Source organism: Taurulus bubalis (assembly GCF_910589615.1).
Source record: "Taurulus bubalis genome assembly, chromosome: 6".
Classification (NCBI taxonomy): domain Eukaryota; kingdom Metazoa; phylum Chordata; class Actinopteri; order Perciformes; family Cottidae; genus Taurulus; species Taurulus bubalis.
In genome coordinates, this window is record NC_136594.1 from 14,256,149 (window position 1) to 14,280,505 (window position 24,357).

Sequence of the window (24,357 nt, forward strand, 5' to 3'; positions counted from 1 at the left end):
TTGCCTGACTTAATGCCAGTGAGCTGGAGTTAGCTGCACCAGCGACGAAACATATTGTGAGTAGGAGGATTGTATGTTTATGGTTAAGCTGGTGGCGAGTTATATCAATAAGAACATAATAGTGGCATGGGGGAAAAACGCCCGCAGATATTGTCACGTTAAGTTTCGTTTCCTCCCCTCAGCCTCATCTGGTCATGGCCGCCATGGACGAGAGTCCGTTTTCTCTGGTCAGCCTGGAGGATGAGCTGACCTGCAGCATCTGCCTGAGTACCTTTGACTGTCCGGTGACCATCCCCTGCGGACACAACTTCTGCCAGGGCTGCCTGCTCGCCACCTGGAAAGACTCCTACAGCTGTCCTCAGTGTCGGACCCACTTCCCCACCAAGCCGGAGCTGAAGAAAAACACGGTGCTCAGCAGCGTCGTGCGGACCTTCAACTTGAGGACGAGCAAGAGCGAGGCCACCCTGATAGCGGAGGAGAGCAAAGCCGAGAAGGAGGACGTCATACGCTGTGATGCATGCATGCAGGCAGAAGCGTCGCAGACCTGCCTCACCTGCATGGCCTCTTTCTGCGAGGAGCATCTGCGGCCTCACCGGGAAAACCCAACCTTCAGGCTCCACCAGCTGAGTCAGCCCCTCGGCGACCTGTCGGAGCGGATCTGCCCGGACCACCACAAGCTGATGGAGCTTTTCTGCAGCCAACACAGCCGTCCTATCTGCAGCCTCTGCCTCCAGCAGGTGCACAAGGGCTGCTCCTTCATAACCCCCGAGGAGCAGAGGAACCTGATAGAGGTGTGTGTGTGTGTGTTTGTGTACTTTTACGTCTATCTTTGTGAGGACCAATTGTGAGGTTTCAACCATAAGAGTGAGGACTATGTGGAAAGTTATGACTTTGTTGGCCGGTCCTCACCTATTGAAAGGCACACTTTGAGAGATTTGCTTGTTCGCTGGCTCTGACCATTTGTACAAGATGTAGTTGTTTAATTAGTGAGCATTGACATTTGGACATTGGCTATTTCTCCATGTTTTCCATCTTTGTGCTAAGCTAAGTTAGCTGCTGGCTTCTGCTACATTAACTGTATTGTTACAGACATGAGAGGGATATCAATCTTCCCATCAAACTCGCTCTATAACACACGTTATAAGTTAACTTATAAATGGACAATAAGAGGGAAATATCTAACTTTTCAGGCATTCAAGACTATTGCAGTAGGCTGTTGTAATAAATGAACTTTAGCATCATAAAAACACGTCACCCCTGGTGCTGCCGTTTAAAGAGGAAGCTGCATTAATAAAGCAGATGGTGTTCTTGTATTAGAAAAAGGATTGCTTGCATTGCGTTCTAGGCCCTCCATTGAGGTTTGTATCAAACATAACATCATTCTCTGTCTACTGAAGCTATGTTCCATATCTATCATTGTAGCTTGGCCTGAGAGACAAGCTGGGTTTGCTGGATGGGAAAATTGAGAAGATTGAGACTGCTGTGTTTCAAATAAATGACACACAGAGCAAGCTGAAGGTAATTTGTATCTATTACATTTCCTGTTTTTCACAAAAATAGGAAACAAATTAAGTCGGTATTCATTTACCAAAGGAAACGTAATGGCAATTACATCTAGTCACTTTGTCCATTTAATTAGGCTACATTTTCATGTATTTATTAATGACTCCTCTCATGTTCCTTTTTCTAGGTCGCAGCAACCCAAAGGAAGACCACATTGACAACTGTGTATAAGCAGATTCGGGATATGTTGGACCAAGAAGAACGTCAGGCCCAGCATGACGTGGACCACGAGCTGAACATTTGCCAGAGGAAACTTTGCGACCACATGAAGACGTTGACTGACAATACTGTCAAAATGACAAATGCCAAAGAACAAATCAACAGCCTACTGAGTCAATCTCAAACCTTAGCCTTTCTCCAGGTGGGATGAACATTGTCACAGGAAAATGAAGTAGGGGAGGGAGAGAGGGAAATTGATGTCATATACACTTAGAATATGCTCATGTTATTTTAAAAGGGCACTTGTTCATGCATACCTGAGACAGCATGTTAGAGGCGAGAAAGATGAATTAGCCTGTATGTTATTTGGGTGGATGTCGCAGCCAACACAATTTGCATGAAAAGCGAATGTGTTGAATTTTCACTTGAGCTGCAGAAATTTGTCGATTAGAAAATGAATAGGCAAATATTGATTTGATTATTTCTATTTTTTTGTTGATAATTGGTAAATAACTTTAATCTATTTAAAGCAACAACAAAACAGCTGGTTCAAGCTTCTCAGATGTGATGATTTGATGGTTTTCTCAATGATATATGTTGGTTTTGGACTGTTATTTACATTTAAAAAAAATATTTGAATATGTCAGTCAGTCTAGTCTGACACATTCAAATATTTTTGGAATGTTATAACTGGTATTTTTTTAAAAACTATTTTCAGAAATGAACAATTATTGAAAAAATGATGTTGATTAATGGTTAAAGAAATGAATCATTAATTGCAGCTCTAATTTTAACATTTGACTTTATGTACTATCAAAAAAAGGATAGACAATGGCTGTTACTATGCTCATTTGCACCTAGTTACGCAATGTCTTGCTTACACATATCATTAATAAGTATATTTTTTCCTTAAAGACTTCAGTTGACTTCAATGCTACAAAGTTTAAAGACGCTTCTGCCCCTCGAATCAACCTGGACTCCAAGAATGTGACAGCAACACAGGCCTTTTCTGCTCTCCTGAAGGAGCATCTGACAGATATCCTTAAACAGCCTGTTGAGGCCAGACTACTCATACTTAAACCAGGTGAATGTGCCGGTACATTTTTAGTGGGAGATTTTACATTTGTAAATATATATTGAAATTATAATAAAGCCAATCATGTCCAATTGTGTTGCAGAACTTAACCCTGGCTTTGTTGCATCTGGTGAGTTTGTGTTGTGAGAGATACTGGAGATTAAATAAAATGTTGACTTTATTAACGTTGTGTTTTGTGGTGGTGGGCTACTGGACATATACAATGATTTGCCTTGTGTACCTGAGATGATCTAATTGTGGACCATTTTCCATTCACAGAGAAAAAAACAGTTCTTGTCTCAGCACCTGCAAGTACTGGATCTCAACCTGAATCCGGTATAATAATCTCTATGAATGTTTTATCTATATACAATAGTGCCTACTGTAGTCAACATGTGCCTATCATAAAATATCTCTCCAAGACACAAGTCTGCACAGGCTTAAAGCCTTGAACAGAAACAATATATAGATCTGTGGATTTTTGTTTGTCAAAATGTGCATGTAGTGTCCTTACCAAAGTTTTGAGAGATGTATAAAGGTACCTTTTGCGTATTTATGCTTTGATAGGGCTAAAAAAATATTTATTTTTAATAAAAAAACAATTTGAGGAGAATTTTGTGACACTCTCCTCTCACTTTCTCTGTTTCCAAAGTAACCAAGCGCCCAAAGCAGAGAAGGCCGCCAAGGTCGCACAGTCTAGGTCGTCCACTCATCCAGAATCCACCAATTTATCCTTTTATGGGTTCACAAGCAGTCTGGAATCAGTTTCTGCAAGCCCAGCCAACAGGCTCTTATCAGGGTCCACCATTTATGGCAGGACCAAATACAAGTAAGATATAAAACACACACACAAAATCAAATTGTTATATTATATTGATCTCAACAGTATGATTAAAAAAGACTGTAGCAGGCACTTATTAAAGCATCCAGTATGCTTTTAATGAACCGAGTCCAAACATAAGAAATACCTCTATTAGTCCCAGAAGTAAATTGTGCCATTGTATATATATATATATATATATATATATATATATATATATATATATATATATATATATAGATATATATACACACACACACATGAAAAGGATCTCACTGCCTTCCCTGATAACTTTTTCATAATTGTTTGCATTGGGTGTTGCTTTTTTTTTTTAAAGGCATTATCAGCACTATTTACTATGAAGGTGGTGGCCTAGTGATTATTGGATGTTTCCATGTACAATAACATGGCAATGAAAGCCTGGGCAGTGGACAGCTGGTAGTTACTGTAATACAAAGTCATTATATCTGGTTGCCATGTCATTGTTATGCACATTTGTGAAGTTTAATGTACCAGATTTTTTATTATATAATTGTCCATATGAAGGCATGAGGGAGGACACTAGTAGAGGATAAGGATATTGTATTGTCATTCCAGTGATGTTAGACATGAAAAGGCAATGATATAAATAACTCAGGTCCCGGTGTATGAACTAGCAATAATAATCATAAAGAAAGCACTATATAAAAATATAACAGGAGAGATATATACAAAATACTGAGATAACAAGGTGGCCAAGTGCTCCCAAAGTGCAGCAATGCCTTAAAGAAATGACAAAGACAGTGGCAGCAGTTGGTTCAGTGGAAGCAAAAAAGCCATTCCTCAGCTGGGTGATTCTGGCCCTGATGCTGTACAGAGCAGTCACAACAGAGAGGAATCTCTCCACAACATACTTTGGTTGTAGGTGAGGACCAAAGTTTAGCATCTTCAAAGAGTAGAGGTGTTGGTGGGCCTTCTTAATTATATTGGTTATGTTGATGCTCCAGGGAAGACTCTGAGTTGTGCACCCCCAGGTATTTAAAGCAGAAGACCACCTCGACAGCTGGAGGAGAGGGAGGAGGAAAGTTGGTTTTTCTAAGGCCAACAATCTCCTTTTTATTGTTTTCCATTGATGGAGAGGTTGTTTGTTGAGCTTTGCACCAGGCCTCAAGTCTGTTTGAGTGATGGGCCCCACCCCTTCTTTGTCATCTGCGAATTCCCCAATATGATTGCTTGGTTGAGCAGTCATGGGTCTGAAGTGTGTACGGTAGGGGGCTCAGGACACATCCCTGGAGGGAACCATTGTTGAGGATGATTCGGAAGGATGAGATGCTGTGGGTTCAAACAACTAAGGCCTCTTTGTTCGACAGGCCAGTACCCAGTTGCGTAACGTTGAGTTCAGCCTGAATAGTGACAGTTTGTCTATCAGAGTTTGTTGGATTACATGGTTATTAGGGATTTATTTATTTATTTATTATAAATACAACAGTTTATAGCCTTATTATAGATCTGCAAAACCTGAATTACCTGTGTACCAAAATGTTGGCAAACTGAAGGCTTTGGTGAGTTGCATGTACACACACGCACAACACACACTGTTGAATCAGTTTGGCAAGTGGCACGACTCACAATATGGGCGAACTACGAAAGAAACCTTTTTTGTATATTTTTCTTTCAGAACAAGACAGAAGGCCCCCCAATGCTCCAGGAGGAAATATGCCAAGTACGAAAGGATTTGACCTCAATCAATTCTACAATCCCAGAAGATACTAGACACCATCCATGGCCTAATAAAAATAACGGACACTACCATATATCTTAAACCTCATAGACACACACACAGCCAGTCGTTGGTGCTTATTTGCATTACTTTATATAATAGTCACTGTGGATATGCAGTTGCTTTGAAATGAACATTTTATTCTCCCCAATAGGAGCATACTGTATGGCTGCTGTGATCTCTTAATAGGGATCATGGGAGCAATAGCCCCCTCTCGAATTCTTCAAGAAATATATAATATCACAATCAAAACACAGAGACACATTGCTTATTTATGAAAATATTTATGGGAATGTCTTCAAATTCAAAAGATTGCTTCATTACATTCAATCCAATCAAAATCTGTTTTTGTCACCTGTAGTAACAATTTCACTTTACTAGCATTTTTGTAAACTGCTATGATTTACTTGATTGTTACCAATAAAAGCTTATTCTCTCTTACTTTGCATTCTCATCCCTGTTTAGCAGAGGCCACACAAGGACCATATCGTGGTCAAAGTAAAATGTGTTATTTTTCGGCACATTCTTATCAGCATTTTGAGTTCTCTTATCTCTACAGATATTTGACTGCAAAAGGGTAAGCAATTCAAATATATATTAAATATTTAAAAGCATTTTGGTACACACAACAGTGAAATTTGCCTTGAGAAACTGAGTCTATATAAATAGTTCAGTATCTGCCAAGATTTAACAAATAATAAACTAACAGGATTTATCAGGAAACATTCAAAACAACCAATAACATCACAGTCATGTTGCTCCACCCCCAACAAGAAAACAAGTAAAGGTCTTTAGCCACGCAAACAAACTTCTGAGGCGTAATCATCAACACAACAGGAAACACATTTGTTGGATGTTTAAAATGGAGAGACCACTTTGCTATTCCTAAATCTTTAACACTAGTGGCGCCAGAAAAAATAAGCATCGTTACATAAATCAAAAGGGTTATCCTTCGATCGCCTTATCAGGCTCAGCTCTACTTTGTCAACTCCGATCAAAGCTGCATAATCAGAGTTTTGCGTCAGCCACTTAGGGGCATAACTCCACAACAAGCTGAACATCCACTCGCACATTAGGGCTTTACAGAGTTGCTATGCTAAATATATGAGCCAATAAAAGCCTACTTAGCATCCAGCAGACACAGAGCAATACAAGCATTCATTTGAAGTCATGTTTCCGGCAACCTCACAACTGTAAGTACAATAGTCACTCTCTTTGTGGCTCCGTTTTGGTCTATAGCAGGGGTCCACCATCTGACGTACACTTGCCACCATTGGCACGCGGTAGTTTAACCAATGGCATATGAGCAACAACTGTGTGAGAACGTTTTTGGGGAAATGTTGAAGTGCCCTCTCCTCCACCGGCCTGTCATCTACCGTAGTTTGATCGCCCTGCATTCTGCGTAATCCTGCCCTACTCTGCCTCTGATTGGCTAGTGCTCATAGTCTTCTTCCCAGAATGCAGGTGGGAAAAAAGTAACACAATGAAAGATTTGCGCAAATGTGGAGGTTTCCATAAGGATGGCAGCCTACATGTACAGTGCTCACATTTATGTTCGTTTATTATCTTTTTTTTTTTTTTTTTTAAAAGGAGACCATTATTTGTTAAGTTTGTGCTGGACATGCGACCAAAACAGGGAAACCATGAGACAAAACTAGAAATGGAAAGACGCTAAAGCGCGCTGGATATCAAAGGGGAACTGTAGCATTGGTGATTATAGTCTCTTTACATTACACATCGTAATTATATTCATTGTTAATATAAAAATATGGAGTAGTGAAGTTGTTTTTACAATCAACACCTATATTTAGGTCCAACTCTGATTGGAGCTGGAGGCTAGCATGCTAGCATGTTCAGTCATGAATATAGTAAGGATGTATTGTGCTAATGTTTAGGATGTTAGCATGCTATCTAGCATTAGACTCAAACTACAGCTGAGGTTGAGGGAAATTCGGTCAGTAATTTACGTGTAGAGTATCACATTTTGACCTGTTGGTGGTGCTAACTAAATACTCAGGATCAACAAAATTATTAGGATTCAATTTCAGGCGTCCATCAATATTTGGACTAAATTGCGGCACAATTCATCAAACGGTCATCGAGGTATTTCGCTCTGAATACAGTGCACTGGAGCCATGCTGCTTGCATGGCTGAAAACCCTGACAATAAACCCCAGTTACATTTAAGCTATTTCAGTGCAACACAACACACAACTCTGGTAAACATGGCTAAGTAGGTAAAAGGTCAAACAGGTGTCCTTGAGCAAGAAGACATTCACCAAACAAATAGAGGGTGATGAAACCACAAGGCTTAGTTACCTGCCACGGAGGTGCATATTCAAAAAGCATAGGCATCCTGGACTAAGAACTGATCCCTGTTCAGCCTTATGTGCAGCAAGTTGGCTCCAGGTTCATAGGAAAGCATAAGCTAACATACGACAGGCTTTTCTGATATGGCTGTGAGCAACAAGCAACCATTCTGCAATAAATAGGACCACCTCAAGTGGTAACATTAATTTCCTAACAAGTTTTTCGACTGACTTTAACACAAATGACCTCTTGCACACATTATGTAGAGAACAGGAAAGATGCAAGTCAACAGAGCAATGTCAACTGAACACTACACAGAGTACATGCAAGTGACTGATGGTATTAGTTTTAAAACTGGAGCAGTTAAGGAAACAATCTACTTGACTGGTCTGCAGATAATACTGTCTTTAGTCTTTGGTGACTATTTAGTAAACCACAAATTATGAAATGCAAGAGGATTACACGCATAACGTAAAACAACAACACGGGACAGCTTAATCTCATCAGAAGTTATCACTATCGGCAACCACATCAAGTGTCGGCATTATGGTTTCATGTATATTACCTACATCCTACGCAGTGTACGGTATTTATCAGTATAAGTGCCAAAACAGTGCAACACAAAATATGTAAACAGGAAGAAAAATGTAAAGGAAAGGAAACACTAAAAGGTTTTGCAAAATCAAATCGTCTGAACAAGTTACTTGGCAGTACTTTCAAAATAAAGTCAGGATGTTTCCTGTAGCTCTTGCAGGAAAAAAATATAGTTTCAAGACTGTATCTTAGTACAATCTAGTTTGGTGAGCTACTTAAGACAGGGCACCATGAAGTAAGTAAACCAACATGTCCAGTGATTAACAACACACTGCAGTTGTAACGGAGCCCTTGATCCATCAGATTCAGAGGCTTTCACACACATTTCAATGTCTTATCTTGCAAATGCAGGAGACACTTTAAAACCCAATCAATGCTGTGATGAGCCTGAAGGGCAAATCCAACAGATATTTTGAGCAGTTTAACATTTCACAGAAAGAAAATGTTTTTTGCTTTTCGTTTGTGCTCTTTCTGGAGTAAGAAAAAGAAAGAGGGATCAAGCTATAGATGTACCTTTCCCTGATACCTTCCCTGCACAACGTTGGGACTGTAAATTGAACCTGGGCCACTTAGTTAAAATGGCTCACAAATACCTGCAGGGCTACACTGGGCATTCAATCATAAATACAGTAGAATAAATACAGTTATGTAGTTGACTATAGATGGCTATGGCACAAGGGATCAGTGCAAATAAACAGCAATCTTTCTCACAAACATTAACCCACTCCTGACTGTCTCACCTGTAGAGGGGGGAGGGGGGTGACTGCCTGAGATCTGGGTTACAATATATGGAAAGATATAAAGACCCAAATCGCACCAGCCCATTTCCAAACCCATCCTTTTAACCCCAGTGAGCTCTTTAAAAACATAACTATTAAGACAGGAAAATGATAACACCGATTCTTATCAACGTGATTGGAGGATGAAGTGTGTTCAACGATCTTAGAGGGCGGAGAAGAAGTGCCACTGCAGCCGAGTGATTAATAGAAACTGGGCTGCAGAAAAGAAGACGGAGACTAAAATAAGAGGAGCTTCAGATCACATGATGTCTGGGGTGGGTCATGCACGAGCAGAGGCCGGGGGTCTGGGGGATTCGTGAGGGGTGGGGCTCGCCGTCTCAGAGGCGCTGGAGTCGTCGTCGTCATCGTCCGTCTGCTCGGCGCTGTGGTACAGCATGACGGCCTGGGTCTTATGGGTGATAGTGATGGTACAGGGACCCTGGGCCCACGGCTCCCCGTCCACCTGCATGGGCATCTTGGAGCTCTTGAGAACCAGCTGGGAAGGGAGAGATCACACCATAAAGGCAAGGCAGTTAAGGACAGGTGCTCTTGAAACGAGAATTACAGTTTAACTTTTTTTCCAAGATGCAAGTAGATAATCTATTATTTTCAGGTGTCTTTCAGTGAATCTAAAACTTATATGTGGAAGACAGTATTTCTAATTATTTTGACAGCCCTCATTATGTAAGGCTTAAATACCAATTTAATCATACCGTGTTATTTGCAGAACTGTAGGGTATTATAGGGTGCCAAAAAATGCAAGAGATGCACAAATTTCATTTTTTAACCCTCTTTGAACCCATGACTGTGTTCACCCACATGGTTAAAATCATTGTTTTTCAATAACCATATACCTACAGTCACTATGTAAAGTATTCCAAAAGTTGCAGAACCGTGTGCGTGTGTGGGTGTGTTTTCCTCACCCTGACAGTGTGTGCCTGTCCCAGCCGTACAGGATTGGCCATCTTGACCTGGATCTGGGCACAGTGGAAGGAGCCAAACACACCCACCACCTCCAGCAGACCATCATCCAGCCTGCAGGGACAGGAAACATCATCAGGGTTCGGTATTAGTTGGCATGGTAACCCAAGGTACTGTTATAAACACTTGAGTAAAAATACCATAACATGAATAGTAAAGCGAGGAATTAATTATTCTCCCTCCTGATGGCCATTTTACATTTTCGTGACGCATTAATTGATGCTCGCAGTAGGGCTGAACGATATGAGGAAACTGTAGGATAACTTTGTTGAGTATCTTGAATAACTGTGATAAATTACAGGTTTTAAACAGATATTTAAGATGTACTCAGTTCTGCCTTTCTGCTGCTTTCAGTATACCGCTAAAATAAAACTAATTGATTGTTGAATTAAAAGATTCAAATTATTTACCCTCTTTAATTATTGAACTGTAAACGAAAAGCACCAATAAAAAAAGAATGAAATTTACATTTTAAAGTGCAATTTTCTCCTGAAACTGTTTATTGAAAGAAATTGCACGATGCATTTATCGCGCAAGTTGACATGGCGAGGACGATAACAAAAATAATATATATTATTATATATAGAATAATAATAATCATCTCTGACTGTCCTGTTTGCCAGTGTCTTACCGTGTGGGAGGACAGGGTTCGTCCCCCATACCCTCCCAGAGTCTGCAGCCTCCACCCCAATAACCAATGTTACAAACTATGATGCCCTCCAGGCTGGGCAGCGCCACCCTCTCCCCATCCAACTCCAGCTGTGGTAGGAACACACAGACACAGTATTGATAGTGTCACCTTGCTAAAGAGCCCAAAGATTTCTAAAAATATAGTGCTATTTGTATTACTGTTGTTTATTTTAGACATGTTTAAGCAAGCAGGTCAAATAGAAAGAAAGTCTAATTCATGGTGTCATTCATTAGTCAGTGATTTTCCCCATGAATATCACAAATAGTGAAATTGCTGCTGATTCCGTTTCATTCTCCGTATGACTCACACAGGTGAAGATAGAAGTAACATGAAGCATTAACACATGCACACGGCTACTGTACCTCAATCCTCTTATCCAGATCCTTACATTCCTGCACTAAACAATCTTTGGTGCCATACAGGAAATATACAGTCTGGGGGGGAAAAACAAACAGAAAAGTAGGCATCAATGTAAAGAACGTTGTGTCTCTGAGGTTTCTGATGATGAGAAAGCCAGCATATTCAGAGATAAAGCCTTTGGATCACCATGCCAATTCAAATTCAGGTAACATTTGCACATGATTTATGTATTCAAATGAGGAAAATAATCTAACCTTGTTGATGATGCGGCTGGAGAAGAAGGAAGGAGTTTTCTCACGGTGCGTGTGGAAGTTGAGCGCCATCAGAGCATCGGGCCCCACAGAGAAGTAGTTGTTCATGGACAGAACCTGAGGAGGACGAGCAGTACGTGTGTTATATGTACAGCTGACTGAGTCACAACATATTTGCACGTAAAGGAAAGACTGAATATTGATAAGAAGAATTCAAAACAAGAGGTCACACTCACCTTTGGTTTACGAAAGTAGAGGCCTTTTGAAGCCACCTGCACCTTCCATCTGAAAATGTAGGAAATTAAAAGGAACGAAAGAAAACAGGGTGATAGCAAAGTTTTGAGAAATGAATGACTACACTTCCGGTGGATAAATACTGAAGCCTTTACTTGGTAAACAAATTAAAATATATTGTGGAGCTCTGAAAATGCTGGTAAAATAAAAGTTTGAATTGTTGAACTTGTCACTAGAAAAAAATCGAAATAATGAAGAAATGGAGAAGCTACGACCAGTGTTTAAATAAACACAAATTAGATTAAGTTCCAACGACTTCAGTTTTGACTTTTTGAGACCTTTAATGCTCTTAAATTGTGACCAATCAGAATATCTTCCATAGCTTCTAGACTGAATAATGTGTACTTTGTAGGACACATATAAACAGTACAATTCATAAGCTGATGAACTGATATCAAACAGTTGATCACAAAGTAAAGACTGAAACTTGCATTCCTGCCCCACCTGTCCATTTTGACCACCTCGGCATCAAGGATGTTACGGAGAACCTGCTCCACTGGGATCTCTCCAGCGTACCCGGCACCCCAGCCTAAAGTGTTGGAAAGGTCATTTCCTGTCCCCAGGGGCAAGATGGTCACCCTCGGCATGAACTGGTCCTGGCTCTGAAACAGGAGAGTATGAGAGCAGCAACCATGTTGGTAACAAGGCACAGAGAAGTGGTGGTACACAGGTGGATAAAGAAATGACACAACAAAAATCCTTCTCATAGCTCCTATCTGACCTTCAGCTTCATAGTATCGATGGCATCGAGCACCCAGCCCACGGTGCCGTCGCCACCACACACCAGCACCTGGACACTGCCGGGAGGCAGCAGGGTGCACAGCTGGAGGGCTTTGGGCGGAGTCAGCTCAGACAGGTCAAACACCTGGAGGAGAAAAGAAATGTTTTAAGAAGACATTTGAATGTTGAATGATCTCCATGCTTTTGTGAGGGGGGGGAAAGGGACGACAACTAAAGGGAGAGTTAAAGGATGATTTAATCAAATGAAATACAACGTAGGAGGAGCTCCAGCCTGACCTGCACAGGATTCAGAATGCTGCGAAATTCTCCAAGCAGAGCCTCCCCCATGTTGTTACCGCTACGTGTGTTAGCCAAGACCAACACTGGAGTCCAGCCACTGCCACACGACGCAGCCAGCTGCAGAAGCACAGGGACACTGTGAAAAACAGCTCTCGCATACCAAATAAAACCCATAGCATGAGCACACTGAAGCACCTTGCTGTACTCTTCGGGGTGCCTGCGGCGCAGCTTGTTGACGCGGTAGAGGTAGTGAGGAGGGATGATGAGGTTGCGGAACTCGCCCAGGTCACACTGGTCTGCAGCCGTCAGGCTGTCCATGCAGTCATCGTGCACTGTGCTCTGACACCACACGCACCTGAAGGAGGCAGAGAGATTAGAAAGGCAAGAAAATACACAAAAGCCATTCCTGCTGAAAGAAGCAAGCCCCTGAACCTTTTCTTGCTGCAGGGGTGCTAGTCTGTCTCTGACCTCTGACCTGAAAAACTGCCTGTCATTATCAGGATTAGCAGAGTAATTTATCTGGCAATATGAGATTAAGCCAGTGTGTGCCTGCTGCAATCCCAGAGAGCAGCAGCAGCAGTCCATTAGAGAAAATGAAAGACAGATTAAAATGAAATGTTGTTGCACCCCATTATGTTATGACATATTGACAAGGTGCAAGTCTAAAGCAGCCCTTCTTTAGTATTTGACTGCCATGTTAGTGTGTAAGTAGTCATGTATTCGACAGATTGTGCCACGCAGCTCTTGCTGGGGGCAAAACGCAAAACACACCTCTGTTACGCACACAAAGGTGCAGATTTAGAGTACACACACTAAAGTGGGCCTCACACACGCGCGCGCAGCACCGCCTACTCTACCTGAAGTCGCAGAGCTTCGGCTGGGTCCCACACTGCTGTTTGCACACGGCGCAGTAGCTGGCGAGGGGCACGTTTCCGCGCACCCATCGGTGCTTCATGGCTCCGCCCGGGCTACAGGGGGCCATGATCTCCTTGCACGACAGGCTCCGGTCGGCCCGGCGCAGGCACTGCTCGTCGGCACACACGCCGCAGCAGTCGCAGAAAGCCCCGTGGAGGATGTGCTGGGAACAGACGCAGCAGTAGGTGGGCTTGTTGAACAGGTCCGTGTAGTGCCAGCCGTGCTTGCTCTTGCGAAAGAAATCCTTCATGTGCGTTTTCCGCTTGGAGCGCTGGGCGCTGCACCACAGCGTGATGATGACCGGCACGATGACGGCCAGAGAGGTCCAGAACAGGAGCGTCCACTCCTCCCGGGAGCCGCAGTCGTCGTGCACCTCGTCCCCTTCCTTATGCATCGCTGCTGGAGGGGAGCGACGATGCTAACGAGCGGAAACCAGTGAAGAGAGAAGCTATGTTAACAACACGCAGTGTAGACGGGACGCACGCCACCTTTTGCCCCCGACACGCATGTTCACAGACACTAACAGGACGCTGGCACAAATACCAGCTTCAATATGATTTTTTTTGTTATGTATAACTAGCTATAAACAAGAAGACAGCGACGTGACGTTGAACCAATGAGCTACCGCGCCACCGTAGCTCCGTCAGAGATGATTAAATGTCAAGATAGTTCAGGTCACACACCGAGGAAACGCAAACGCGTACAACTGCGTGGACTCGTGCGGGAAGTACACTTCGCTGCAGCGTGCACCTACAGAAGTATTCAACTCATTTTGACCAAATACTCCATTACAAGTCCTGCATTCAATTGTTTAAGTCGCATTATAGGAGTACAGTATTAGCGATCAAATGTAGGCTGTGTTTTGCAGAATTGTCTTTGTCAGTGGTGAAAAAGTAAAATCCTTTACTTAAAATAATACAATAAAAGTATCAATACAACATTGAAAATAATACTCAATTACAAGTAAAATTCCTGCATTTATAATCCACAAAGTTGAATACTAATTCTGCAGAAAAAATTGCCCTGTGACTGGTATTATTGAACGTGACATTATTAGTTGTTTTTTAAAACTAATGCGTCAAGCAGCATTCATTTTGTTGGAGCTGTTGAAGCAAATTGTAGTTTTGTCCAGTGCTTTTCAACCTATGGGTCAGCAACCCTGTCTCCTAAAAATTACGTTCCCCCAGAAGGGTTGGGGTCAGGCCCTTCCAGCAGGTCACTAGATAGATGATGAGATGATTAGGAAAGGAAATTCCAAAGTTGTGTCCCACAAATCTGTCTTAATCTTTTGAGGGGGGATATTTCTAATCTATTTTTGTGACGTAAATGACAATTTGACTGATTTGGGCCTCCATCCATCTATTATCAGCCGCTTATCCGGGGTCGGGTCGCGGTGGCAGCAGGTTCAGCAGGCCGACCCAGGCTTCCCTCTCACCCGCAACACTTTCCAGCTCATTCTGGGGGATCCTGAGGCGTTCCAAGGCCAGCCGGGAGATATAATCCCTCCAGCGTGTCCTCGGTCTTCCCCGGGGTCTCCTACCAGTTGGGCGTGCCTGGAAAACCTCTAATGGGAGGCGTCCAGGAGGCATCCTGACTAGATGCCCGAACCACCTCAGCTGACTCCTTTCGACACGAAGGAGCAGCGACTCGACTCCAAGCTCCCCCCTGATGTCCGAGCTCCTTACCCTATCTCTAAGGGTGAGCCCGGCCACCCTGCGGAGGAAGCTCATTTCGGCCGCTTGTATCCGAGATCTCGTTCTTTCGGTCACGACCCAGAGTTCGTGACCATAGGTAAGGGTTGGAACATAGACCGACCAGTAAATGGAGAGCTTCGCCTTCCGGCTCAGCTCCCTTTTCACCAGGACGGACCGGTACAGCGCCTGTTTTACTGCTGCAGCCGCACCGATCCGTCTGTCGATCTCCCGCTCCACCTTACCCTCACTCGTGAACAAGACCCCGAGATACTTGAACTCCTTTGCTTGGGGTAGGCAGTTTGTCCCCACCTGGAGGGAGCAATCCACCGGTTTCCGGCAGAGCACCATGGCCTCAGATTTGGAGGTGCTAACTCTCATCCCTGCCGCTTCACACTCGGCTGCAAAACGCCCCAGTGAATGCTGGAGGTCACAGTCCGAGGAGGCAAACAGGACCACATCATCCGCGAACAGCAGAGAGCCGATCCCGAGACTCCCGAACCGGATCCTCTCCGCCCCCTGGCTGCGCCTAGATATCCTGTCCATGAAGGTCACGGACAGGACCGGTGATAAAGGGCAGCCCTGGCGGAGGCCAACACCCATCGGGAACGTGTCTGACTTACTACCGAGGATAAGGACACAGCTCCTACTGCAGGCGTACAGAGACCGGATAGCCCGTGCCAACGGGTCCGGCACCCCATACTCCCGCAGCACCCCCCACAAAAACCCCAGAGGGACCCGGTCGAAAGCCTTCTCCAAGTCCACAAAGCACATGTAGACTGGTTGGGCAAACTCCCAGGACCCCTCCAGTAGTCTTGCAAGGGTAAAGAGCTGGTCCACTGTTCCACGACCGGGACGGAATCCGCACTGCTCATCTTGAATCTGAGGTTCGACAAGCGGTCGGAGCCTCCTTTCCAGCACCCTGGCATAAGCTTTTCCCGGGAGGCTGAGCAGTGTGATGCCACGATAGTTTGAGCACACTCTCCGGTCCCCCTTCTTGAAGATGGGAACCACCACCCCGGTCTGCCAGTCCATGGGCACTGTTCCCGACCCCCATGCGACACTGAAAAGGCGTGTCAACCAAGACAGCCCAACAATGTCCAGCGCTTTCAGCATCTCAGGGCGGATCTCGTCCACCCCTGGCGCCTTGCCACCAAGGAGCTTTTTGACTACTTTAGCGACCTCTGCCAGGGATATGGGAGAAACCACCCCAAAGTCTTCCGGCGCTGCCCCCTCTCCGGGGGACATGTTGGCCGGGTTTAGGAGTTCCTCAAAGTGCTCTTTCCACCGCCCGACAATGTCCCCAGTCCGGATCAGCAGTTCCCCCCCCCCCCTGCTGAGAACAGCCTGGGGTAACCCCTGCTTTCCCTTCCTGAGCCGTCGGATGGTTTGCCAGAACTTCCTTGAGGCCAACCGAAAGTCCTTCTCCATGGCCTCCCCGAACTCCTTCCATGCCCGAGTTTTAGCATCCACGACCATCGCAGCTGCAGCCCTTCTGGCCTGCCGGTACCCACCAGCTGCTTCAGGAGACCCCTGGACCAGCCAGGCCCGAAAGGCCTCCTTCTTCAGTTTGACGGCTTTACTCCCTGCAACCCGTAGGCGCAGGGAGGCGACCCTCTCGTTCTCCGGGGAAAACTCCAACATAGGGGCGCTCAGCCGGTGGCTCGTGAGTATCCCCACTCCCGCCCGGCGCCTCTCACCCTGGGCAACTCCAGAAAAGGACAAAGTCCAACCCTTCTCCAGGAGCTTGGTTCCAGAGCCCATGCTGTGTGTGGAGGTGAGCCCAACTAAATCTAGCTGGTACCGCTCCACCTCCTGCACCAGCTCCGGCTCTTTCCCCGCTAGCGAGGTGACGTTCCACGTCCCTAGAGCTAGTCTATGCTGCCGGCGATCGGCTCGCCCAGGTCTCCTGCCTGGCCCGCCGCCCGGTCTGCATAGCACCCGACCCCGATAATTCTCCCCGCAGGTGGTGGGTCCACGGGGTGACTGCTGCTCCATGTTGTTTCTTCGGGCTGAGCCCGACCGGGCCCCATTGGCGAAAGCCCGGCCACCAGACGCTCGCCGACGAGCTCCCCTCCTGGGTCTGGCTCCGGGAGGGTGCCCCGGTTTCCCTTGTCCGGGCGAGGTAACTTCAGACCGTGGGCTGCTATTCATCAGGGTTTTTTGAACCGCTCTTAGTCTGGGCTCTCCCCCGAGACCTGTTTGCCTTGGGAGACCCGACCAGGGGCTGACGCCCCGGACAACATAGCTCCCAGGATCACTGAGCCACTCAAACTCCTCCACCACGTTAAGGTGGCAATTCATTGGAGGAGGATTTGGGCCTCACCGTTTTTAAATTAAAACATCTAATACAACGTTTTAATTCGCATGATGTCTGTGGCCCCACGTAGATACTGCTTTTGTATTGTATTTTTTAAGCTTATCATCATGCAACATAGTGGAGTAAACAGTACAACAAATCTCTCTGTGATGTAGCAGAGTAGAAGTGTAATCGTATTAAATGGAAATACATTAGTAAAGCAGGCTTCAAATATGTCAAAATTGGGCTTTAGTTAGGCTCTCGCCAGTACAATGGCCAAGTGCACTTATACCTTTTCAAAAGCATCTATTATATATGTAATATATTTAACATGGCCATTGCAGTTGCTGACAAATGTTTTGCAGAAAAGAGTTTTTTGATAGCAGGCACAGTGACACAATACATAGAATAGACCGCAAGCATTTGTGGTAGAAAACAATTTTCTTTTTTTTAAAGAAGACATTTTCTTTCTACTTCAATTAAAATACTTGACTTTAAAGAAGAAGAAAAAAACTGAAACAAATGTGAAACATTTCGATTATTTCTCGTTTGGCTGATGATGTTACCTCTTGCTTTTTATATCATCTCTGATTCTGAGCGCCCTGATGTGCATACTGCTGCTTCACCGCACGCATGCGCTCTGCGTTGCATTGTGAGCTAAGGACGTGTTAGATAATCACATTGAGGGAATAAAAGCTTTTCTATGACCCAGGAATTAACCAAAGCAACATTCTCATTTATGTGCGCATGCCACTGGAGACACATGCGCAGTACATAGGAGGCAGCAAGATGCGGAAACGGAAAAAATGACGCACAATGACGTTTTCCATCGTGCGTCAATGGCAGGGCTCCAATCTATCGTAATAAATTAATAAAAATAAAAAAACGTGGGTGATACCTAGGCAGGTAAGTGTTTAAACAAGTAAAGTATTAATTAGATTATATACAATCTGTATGGTCCTATGGAAATAATGTCATTGTAACAGCAAAGGTCAAACAACCATAATGTAAGATAAACAAAACAAATTGATGGGCTGATAGATAGGATAGGACGGTGTTGTTAACTGAGTTACCCTATTGCATCCAAGTTCACACGAATCCCAGTACAACCAGTCTGTGCGAAAATATTGCATAATTTGTGTTCATCATACATGTATGAGCTCTTAAAACTACATGACAGGGCCCCCAAAACATGTAATAAAGCCACCTTGATGAGATCACATTTGAAATTGTATGTACTGTATGGTTGACTTCTACATTATCCTTCATTTACAAATATAACATATTCTCAAAAAGTAGATAACCGAAACATATACCCAGTGGCGGTTCTACCCCCCCCCCCCCCCACCCCGCCTCCTCCGAGCGCCCCCCCCCCCCCCCCCCCTCCCCCGGTAAAAAAAAGAGTCGGAAAAATATTTTATTTTGAAAAAAGACCGGATACATCCGTCTGTGCGTAGCCTCAAACGTAACATCTTGACACATGTCAAGAGGTTCCTTACGTTGCCCCAAAAGTGAAACTTAAAAGTCCGTTACAACTCTGTGTTCTGGATTGAAATCAAGGCAGAGTTTCTGAGATCGCCAAAAAAGCTCTGAAACCCTGCCTCCATTTCAACATCCTGTCTTTGTGAAGCAGGTTTTAATGAAGTGACAGATTGCATATAAAGGTTTAAGGTACGGAGTAGAGTCAGTAAATTGGACATAAACAACAGACGTTGGGGCTCGGTCTTTTTCTCCCGTCACCCCGAGACGGACCGGCTCGTAGCAGAGAAACAAGCTCAGGGCTCCACTAATGCAGCGTCATGGTGAGATGTATCTTTATGCATTTTATAATTGTCTTTATGCCGGTCGTATTACGTCATATTTATTACGTCATATTTTTCGTCTACACCGTGAAGGCCGGTTCGTGAAAATATTGTCTGACACAAAACCGGTCCGGCTCAAAAAAGGTTAGGTACCACTGCATTAGAGTACGGCCCCATAGCCCACAGTGGATCCCCGCGCGCACGCCGCCGCACCCACACACACGACCCGCAGCCGGCACCCCCAGCAAGCAGCCGCAGGGGGCGCCAATCCGCCAACCCCCCACACAGTGACATGATATATATTGGAAAACCGCTTCACGGCCCAGATGTTTTTTTATTTTATTTTTATTTTTTTTTAAGTGGTCGTGCCGTGCCCAAAACCGCCCCTGCATATACCTGCCAAAACAGGGGAATCGCACTGAAACTATATAATACCCGATCAGTTTACAGAGCTCATCGCTTACTGAAATGATTTGAACAGCCTCAAAAGCTCCTCCTTTCTCCACATGACTGTGTTTGCACCGCCATCTAGTGGACAGTCTCGCATTTTCCTCAATAGACCTCACACATTTAGGTGCTTTCAATTGTTCCTGCATAATCATTTTGCAGCTTTAAAGCTATTATGAATAATATTTATATGTGAGTATAGATGCATCATCACTGATCGTGATCTATTTCAAACCTCTCCTCAGTAACATGAGCCGGTTCGTGACAGTTTGTGGGGTGACGTGCAGGAGGAGGAGGAGAATCTCCCCTTCACCCCCTCTGGACTCTGGTCGGGACCTCAGAGCAGAGAAGCCTCAGGCAGGAAAAAGGTGAAGAAGATGACGAAGCTGGTGGTGTTTTTGCTCGGCCTGGTCTTGCTGACCATCTACACAGGTAGGAAACTCACGGGTTTACTTGAGGAGAGCATGAAGCCAGTCTCGATGAATTATGGGTTGAAATGTCATCGAACCCTTTTTTCCTGCTGGGTGAATTTACAACAGTGAGTAAGTCAGATTTAAATCAGTTAAGAAAAGACATAAACAGAATCATGATGATCTCATTTAGGAAAGTCTGAATCTAGTGCATCTTGCTTTTGTTGCATGACCATATTGATGCTGGATCAAGTGCATTTCCAATACAAATGAAATAACTTCAGTATCAGAATCAGCTTTATTGGCCATGTGTGTCTACACATACATGGAATTTGACTCCGGTTACATGTAGCGCTCATCGTACATATTATATACAATAAACAAGATAAATATAAAAAAGACATTAATGACAACATAGACAGAAGGCAATTAAAGACAACAGAGTAGTCAGAGTGCTTTCTTGCTTTGAAAACACAAATTTGAATTGCACAAATCTTGACTGCTGACTTAAACAAACAAAATCAGTCTCTCTTAATGAGATAACTGAATGTGTAAGTGTGTTGCCACGTCGCTTTGAGGGCCCAGGCAGCAGCAGCAGCAGCTCTGGCCTCGTGTTGACAGAGCTGGGTTTATTCACAGCAGCTCCCTCTGGCAGGAGAGGAAGAGAGAGCCAGCCTGGCTGCCTGCTGGGGTCACGTGCTGCATGGGCCCAGCTCCCCGGGGAGTGAGGAGGATGAATGGGCGCTCTGTTGCCTTCCACCAACCACTCTGCCTCCCAAAACAGGCCTGGGTTAGAGAGAGAGGGAGACAGAGAGCCCTTGCAGAGGCCCGTGTGTGTGTGTGTGTGTGTGTGTGTGTGTGTGTGTGTGTGTGTGTGTGTGTGTGTGTGTGTGTGTGTGTGTTCAGCAGCTCCCATTGGGGAATAAACAGCCTCACATGGACCAGCTAAACAGATCAGGTCAGCCACAGCTCACCAGCAATAGATATAGTGGCGAGAGGCTTATTCATGGGTCTGGACACGGCTTTAAGAGGAATGTCTTCCTGATTAGCCAATACCCAGCCGCCAAGCAAACAGCTGTTATGTTCATTGAATAAACAAAATAACTCAGGCAGAGGTTAAACCCAGAGCACACAGTCTTAGCTCCCACTCACACACACACTAACATCTAGAAAACAACTTACAATCTCATTCTTTTATCTGTTTATGCGCCACTTTGTTAAATGTTTTCTTTCCCACCTGCGGTAGAAGAATTGTATGTTAGTATCACATCACATGAGAGTAAACATTTGATGTATTTTTTGTCAAATTCTTATCTTCCTCTCTCTCTCCTTCAGATGCCAACCCAATCATCAAGGAGAGCTTCGCTAAGCAGCTGCTTCGCAGCAAGAGGCAGGAGCGGCCAAGGAAGGCCGGCCACCCCGATGAGCCAATGAGGGTAAGGTTCATCCAGAGCACTGATACATTCTACAAGGTGGACATTTATCTGATTATTGATTATCGATTATGCTGATCTTCCTATTATAAGCAATGCATTCCTATAAACTGTAATGTAGCAGCAGTAAGACATTATAAAGACATTTTTGTCATAGTGTTCATTAACGATTTTATCAACAATAATATTCCCTCATATGAAGCATCAATTAATGCTTTATTAACAGCTAATCTAAATATTAACATATTTAATATCCTACATCAATTAGGTCATTAAGCATTCATAACTTGTTAATTAGGGATCCTTCACATAGGAAAATTAATGAAAACTTAAAAACTCAGATGAGCTTATTACTATTATAATGTATTCTAAGCCATTTATTCAGTGTATGTGTGTTAATGCTAAATGGGTTAAATATAAAGTGTTACTGCATTGTGAGTGTTCTATAGGTTTGGATAAGATATAAGATATGCATGTACACACTACATCAGTATCTTTTCAAAAATATATTTATTATTCATTCATTGCATTTTTTCCCCAAAGTTGTTTGGTCACTTTTTACATGTCATATACAGTTGAATCAGTGAAATCAGGTCAACAAAGAGTCAAGCAAAATAATATTACCAAGTAAAATTACCATTAATAAATAAACAAATAAATAGAAACAAATTATACACACAAAACTAAGTAATCAGAGAATATTTGGAGAAACAACATATTAGAATGTATTTTCTAATTTGAAATCAATGTCTATTACATACCACAGTCATTGGGGTATAGGAGGGACTTTTAGCTGAGCACATTAAGTTATTTTACATACACAGTTAGTTGTTAATTTACACTACAGTATGTCACCTGGGCATTACTTTTTATTTTAAAATAGAGTCATATTGACTTACTATACAACATATTCACCCCAAAACGTAATTAAGGTATTTCAAAAACAATTTTTAATAGATGTCTTACAAATCTGTCCTCATGCACTCCTAATAAAAGACATGTACCTTCAGCCTTTATCACTGTACTTAAGTGTAACTGAGGCAGCATTATAAAGTATTGTTCAAGTACAGGCATGTTTCACTCTGTTTAGCTCACCTCTGTAATTTCACTCTTCACTGCATGTGCTGGTTATTGCACTGCTGTGGTGAAATGCAAGAATGAAAGCTGGGGAATAAATTGTTCTGAGTAAGCACCCCTTTAACCCTTGGTTTCATTAGTGCAAATGTGGGTTTCAAAACACACATGCAGGTACATGTTTTTCATCTGTTTACACCTCCACCTTATTAATCACCCTCCACCAGGAGCATCTGCTCCACATGCAGGTCCTGGACCAGAGGGCCCAGGAGACCAACCTGGAGAACTGGCTGAACCCCCACTGCTACCCTCGCTGTGACCGGAACTACGGATACCCCGTCTGATGGAGGTGATGATCGGAGTCTCCACAAGTCTACACTTTCACTTCGGACCTGAACGCACCACTGTGCACATACACAGCAAGACACAAACACTGCAGGGCATAATCTTTTTTTCCACACTTACCAAACCTTTGTAATTCTTGCTTCAAGGCCGGAGTAAAGTCATTACATTCATCTACGTAATCTCTTTATTGCCTCTTCCTCTTTTTAGTTACTTATTTTTATGTTGGTAATTTCTCACTATTGGTGTGTTAACTCTCTTCCTGTTGTCTGTGATTGTATCATGATTATCTGGCTCAGCAGGAAACCTCAAACCTTCAAACTCATGTCACGTATTGCTTTTTAAACCAACTATTCTCAGCCATGGTGGTGGGCCCCATATAGTGGGATGTGGAGCTACTGCCAAAAGGTTTGGTTAAATAAATGCATGTATATTTATATTCTCATGATGTTACATTTAAGACACAGTATTTTCAAACAAAGCATGAGTTCAATAACCTGTTACGTTTGAATTTCAACACGCCAATCATCATGAGACGGATCTTTTTGCCACTGTGAGCTCCATGGATCAATTTTTTAATCAAACAAAAACCTTGCCGCCAAAACGTTTGGTGAGGAAATATGACCGTGAATACATTCAATTTGGATTCATAATGGCAGGCAGTTGAAATGTAAGGGTAAGCAGAATATATATTTGGGTCATTACAGATGACAGAGGCATAACATACTTTCAGCCAAGGTTTTTTTTGTGTGTTTTTTTTTTTCCTCATACGGTGTATAAAATGTGGTCATGTAGTTTTCCTCTTTTTTTTTTTTACAATTAGAAGTGCTTTAAATTGTACAATTGTTTGAATAACAGATGCCTATAAACTCAAAACAAAGCAAATCAACATGTCTAAGCTTTCTGTTTAGTGCAAGTCAAAGTGACGACCTGTTTCCATTCTGAGTGACGCTGTGCTGCATGTTTGAGATATATGAATATATATATTAATATGAATCACAGGACATGTATGACTTCTGGCCAGATGACAATGTTTGAACTGTTCTTTACTTTTTTCTCTTCACAGTAAAGAATCACATGAACAATGAAAGCTCTGGAAAAAGATGGACTCTCCTCTCTCTCCTAAAATATGACCATGTGAAGACTTCTGATATATAAATGGTCATGCATATAATCTTACTGTATTAGTTTACTTTCATTCATAGTTTCTGCATGTATTTTCTTAATTGTGTCTCAAAGAGGGAAATGTATTATAGTGAATACAATCACAAATAAATCCACATGCATGC

General features: G+C 43.4%; 3 protein-coding genes across 3 annotated transcripts; 2 read left to right on the forward strand and 1 right to left on the reverse strand.

Moving 5' to 3' along the window:
* Positions 1 to 194: 194 nt before the first annotated feature.
* LOC306737428 (E3 ubiquitin/ISG15 ligase TRIM25-like) lies at positions 195 to 3,637 on the forward strand (the record flags this gene model as incomplete). The annotated part of the gene is made up of 7 exons (XM_079219162.1): positions 195 to 791; positions 1,423 to 1,518; positions 1,691 to 1,924; positions 2,638 to 2,806; positions 2,901 to 2,927; positions 3,077 to 3,133; positions 3,450 to 3,637. The coding sequence occupies 7 exons, from the start codon at positions 195 to 197 to the stop codon at positions 3,635 to 3,637; spliced, it is 1,368 nt and encodes a 455-aa protein (XP_079075288.1).
* Positions 3,638 to 9,338: 5,701 nt separating this feature from the next.
* dgke (diacylglycerol kinase, epsilon) lies at positions 9,339 to 13,964 on the reverse strand (the record flags this gene model as incomplete). The annotated part of the gene is made up of 11 exons (XM_079220267.1): positions 9,339 to 9,554; positions 9,982 to 10,093; positions 10,671 to 10,798; positions 11,093 to 11,164; positions 11,345 to 11,458; positions 11,578 to 11,626; positions 12,080 to 12,237; positions 12,357 to 12,500; positions 12,653 to 12,772; positions 12,851 to 13,010; positions 13,513 to 13,964. The coding sequence occupies 11 exons, from the start codon at positions 13,962 to 13,964 to the stop codon at positions 9,339 to 9,341; spliced, it is 1,725 nt and encodes a 574-aa protein (XP_079076393.1).
* Positions 13,965 to 19,252: 5,288 nt separating this feature from the next.
* cUnh17orf67 (chromosome Un C17orf67 homolog) lies at positions 19,253 to 24,357 on the forward strand. The gene is made up of 5 exons (XM_079220324.1): positions 19,253 to 19,362; positions 20,055 to 20,241; positions 21,555 to 21,655; positions 22,954 to 23,075; positions 24,135 to 24,357. The coding sequence occupies exons 2-4, from the start codon at positions 20,187 to 20,189 to the stop codon at positions 23,068 to 23,070; spliced, it is 273 nt and encodes a 90-aa protein (XP_079076450.1). The 5' UTR covers positions 19,253 to 19,362; positions 20,055 to 20,186; the 3' UTR covers positions 23,071 to 23,075; positions 24,135 to 24,357.

Coding starts and splice junctions, on each gene's coding strand:
- cUnh17orf67 (XM_079220324.1), top strand. CDS start 20,187: ATGACGAAGCTGGTGGTGTTTTTGCTCGGCCTGGTCTTGCTGACCATC. Junction 20,242..21,554: donor CTTGCTGACCATCTACACAG/GTAGGAAACTCA, acceptor TCTCTCCTTCAG/ATGCCAACCCAATCATCAAG. Junction 21,656..22,953: donor ACCCCGATGAGCCAATGAGG/GTAAGGTTCATC, acceptor ACCCTCCACCAG/GAGCATCTGCTCCACATGCA.